This window comes from Olea europaea, unplaced genomic scaffold (genome assembly GCF_002742605.1).
Source record: "Olea europaea var. sylvestris unplaced genomic scaffold, O_europaea_v1 scaffold5382, whole genome shotgun sequence".
NCBI classification, from domain to species: domain Eukaryota; kingdom Viridiplantae; phylum Streptophyta; class Magnoliopsida; order Lamiales; family Oleaceae; genus Olea; species Olea europaea.
The window spans coordinates 19,990-23,562 of record NW_019263708.1 but is presented as its reverse complement, the minus strand read 5'-3'; the positions used below and the strand labels follow the sequence as shown (position 1 = coordinate 23,562).

Genomic DNA, 3,573 nt, shown 5'->3' with positions numbered 1-3,573 from the left:
GGGGGGCTACAGTGTTTGATACCATGTATAATGCATCAATTCTAATGGTTACACCCACTGAATCTAGATATAATAATAGACGTAACTCAAACCCTGCAAAGTATGCCACTAAACATGAAATTACACACTTATATACATTTACCAATATGGTTAAACAGACATTAAGCATGCAAGATAGCTCTTCATATTTACTAGAAAAGCATTGATCATTGACAGATGCGGATAACAGTCAATGAAATAATTAGATACGCGGTACAAAAAAATAAATAAATAAATAAACACCTCAAAGAAACTTGACTTACATCCTCTTTCTCCTCTCTCAGTTCACGAATTCGTTCTTCCTCCAGCCATTTGGCCTGCTCTGCCAGTTTCCTTTTGTAAGCACTTGTAACAAACTTATCTTTATCAGCGTAGACGTGCTCATCTTTGCTTCTCTCTTTGGATAGTTTTTTCTCGTAAATTATCTCGTGTTCTCGTTCTCGTATTTTAGCCTTTTCAATAAGTGCTTGAATATACTTTGGCTGCAAACAATAAAAAATTTGAAAAATTAATAAGAAATAAAACATTTAAGTATGATGTTTTAATAAATTTATGGCATTTCTTGCATGGGTGGTTAAGTTAATGTTGTATCATACAACAAAAATGCAAAGTCGGAACCAATACCTTTCTATCTTGGCGGTCCTGTACTACGGGCTGTACTGATTTCTCCTTCATTTTATCATACACTCCATCATACTCAAACACTGATGGATCCTCTTCAAGAGCCTTCTTATGCTGCTCTTCAATCTACAGAAAAAGAGAGTTTAAAAGAAGATCCTTTCTCATAAATATGGATCTAAAAGGAAAGATAAATTAAGTAAATAGAACTTTTTTTTTTTTTTAAAAGAGAATTGACTCACATCTTTGAGAGATTTGTTTTTAGAGGCTTGGCGCAAAATGTCTCTCTCAACAGAATCGTCGTCGTCGTCGTCAAAACCAAGTGGAGTAGGAAGGGGAGGTCTTGTGGGCTGCTTTTTCTGCTGGGATGGTGGAACTCTAAGTTGTAATCCGTACTTCTTCGTATTACTCATTTTCCTCTCTTGGTGAAATTTGTAATGACTGAAATTAATAATTTGATCAATAAAGAAATTTGAGAATTATTGCAAAGGAACTAGGAACATCATAAGCAATAACAATGTTTCTCCATATTGAGCATTCAATTGACAGACATTTCCTAGAACTCAACATCCAACACACGCAGAAAGCTGCAGAACAGAGCAACACACCAGTATTAAAACCAATCTTCGGACCCAATTAAGCAATTACAATAAAGATAAAACATCTCTTAGCAAACTAAAAAGCTAACTGCAAGAAAAATAAAGTACACATAACACTATCTATCAAAAAACGTGTGCAAAGTTTGAAAAAAAACTTTAAAAGACTGAGTATTCTGCCAACATAGAAAAGCTTATAAATTGGATTAGGTATCTGTCAGAGATTAGTGGGAATCAATTAAAATAAAAGCAGGGGAAAAAGAAGCTTTTATATATTGCAGAAGCTAGCAGAAAAAACAATTTGTTAACACAATCTTTTTTTTTTTTTTTTTACTGCCGGACTTATTTCAATTTTTTATAAATTAACATCTAATTCATTGAAAAATCATGATTAATAGTTAATGTCCAAAATAAGTAGTAAGCATCAATATAATGGAAGTTGCATAGAGTTAAGTCTTTAAATTTAATGTCCTAATGCGCATGGCCAAGACTCAAAGATTCAAGGTTGATATTAGCTATTATGCGTCGTAATTTGGCATGATATTAAATAATTAACGAGACCTTTTGTTCTTTTGTCTCATGGGTTTACTGATGGTTGTGCCTAGCTGAAAAAAGAAAACTAACTGGATCTAGAAAAGCGACAATTAAATTCATTTTAAATGAATCCATCATTAATCTAAATCCAAGAAACAATTAACGGGTATAAAAAGTAAAAATACCACAAGATTATGATATTCTGAAAATCATATAAAACACTTAACTGAGAGGAACTCTGCTGGTGGTAGCCGGAGACTGCGACAGACAGAGACGGCGAGTCGGAGAGCGAAATGGTTGTAGTTTGCTGTGTTCGAGGCTTTGATATTATTTAAATAAGAGAAAATTGCAGCCAAGTTACCAAACCTTTTACTTAGTAGCAAACTTGATCCAAACCTTTTATTTGTGTCACCGTAGGTGCCAAACCTTCAAAAAAATCATAACTCAAGTCCAGATTGACGGTTTCCATTAGTTTGACTCCAGAAACCGTCAATTAACCCCCAAAATTAAAATTTTAATAATTCTGATAAAATAAGACAAAAGTAAAATGGTCACTTTACCATTTTACTATTAAAAATAAAAATAAAAAAGGAAAAATTGTTCATTTCCTTCACAAACCCTCAACCCCATCCCCCTAATCCTACCAAAACAAATCTACAATTATCGTCGCCAATATCACCACCTATCGTCGCCAGCCACAGCCACCTACTGTTAGGAGTATCAATTTTGCCCATTGTGACTCACTTGAAAAAAGCTTGATCTGACCTAAAAAATAATAATTTTGAAATGAAGGTAGTTGCTACCTTCAAAAAAGCAGCGTGCTGCTGCCTTTTAAGGCAACATAAACAATTTGCACATAGACAACTACTTAGGGCCCGTTTGGTAGGGATTTTGAGAATTGATTTTTTGACCGTTAGAAGAAAAGTGGGGTCCACATGTGAGAGAAAAAGTCAAAAATTACGGCTTGAATAGTAAAATAACGCTCAAAAAATCATTTTTTTGGGGCAAAAAATCCCTACCAAACGGGGCCTTAGCTAATAGTGTTTTATCATTAATAAAAAAACACAAGCTAGCTTGACTCAGCCAGAGCCAAAAGCTCAGTCAAGTCAAAATTTTTTGATCGAGTAAAAGCTCAACTCGGACAAAAAAAACTCGAACCATTTTTACTTGGGTCGAGCTCGAGCATTAAGTTTTGACCCGCGAGCTGACTTGACTTGGCTGGTTGACATCCCTGTCAATTGGATCGAACGACTCGATTGCTCAGCTCATGGGCTCGTCAAAAATATAAAGAAAAGTTTGAAATTTTTCCAATATATATATATAGAGAGAGAGAGAGAGAGCTCATGAACTCACAAGCTCGTGGGCTGAGCCAAGCTCACCCCTTGAGAAAGAGCCAAGCTCGTCCCTTGAGAACTTGCCAAGCTCGTGGATTTAAGGGTCAAGCCGAGCTCGGCTCGACCTATTACCACCTCTAGAAATCCCTACCCACTGTCATTTCCCACAACAACAACCAACCTATCAAATCAATCTACCATTTTCTCCCTCAACAACGACCCTTCACGTCCTTTAACCAAATTCAATCCATGCCCAATGATCTTGGATATGCGGTCAAAAGCATGTTTCGCGGTGGAACTCTATCCAAATGATGCCTAGTAGAGGCCACAATGAAGGAGCTTATTGTCCACACTACAAGTAATTTTAAGCCCCATTAGTGTAAAATGATTCGGGCATGCTCCCATCATTGGTTTGGGCTCCAATATTATTCCCCATTATCATCATCATTAAC

At 35.9% G+C, this 3,573-nt stretch overlaps 1 protein-coding gene across 2 annotated transcripts in view; it reads right to left on the bottom strand.

Moving 5' to 3' along the window:
• The window catches only part of LOC111388957 (nuclear speckle splicing regulatory protein 1-like), a 4,284-nt gene extending 2,187 nt beyond the window's left edge, over window positions 1-2,097 (bottom strand). The window contains exons 1-4 of one of the 2 annotated variants that reach the window (XM_023013787.1): window positions 2,015-2,097; window positions 900-1,098; window positions 664-786; window positions 303-521 (exon numbers count right to left, since the gene is read on the bottom strand). In XM_023013787.1, the coding sequence (XP_022869555.1) occupies window positions 303-521; window positions 664-786; window positions 900-1,070 (513 nt within the window). In that variant the 5' untranslated portion in view covers window positions 1,071-1,098; window positions 2,015-2,097. Of the gene's footprint in view, window positions 1-302; window positions 522-663; window positions 787-899; window positions 1,245-2,014 lie in introns of both variants that reach the window. The other variant, XM_023013788.1, reaches the window with a different exon arrangement.
• Between the last annotated feature and the right edge of the window lie 1,476 nt (window positions 2,098-3,573).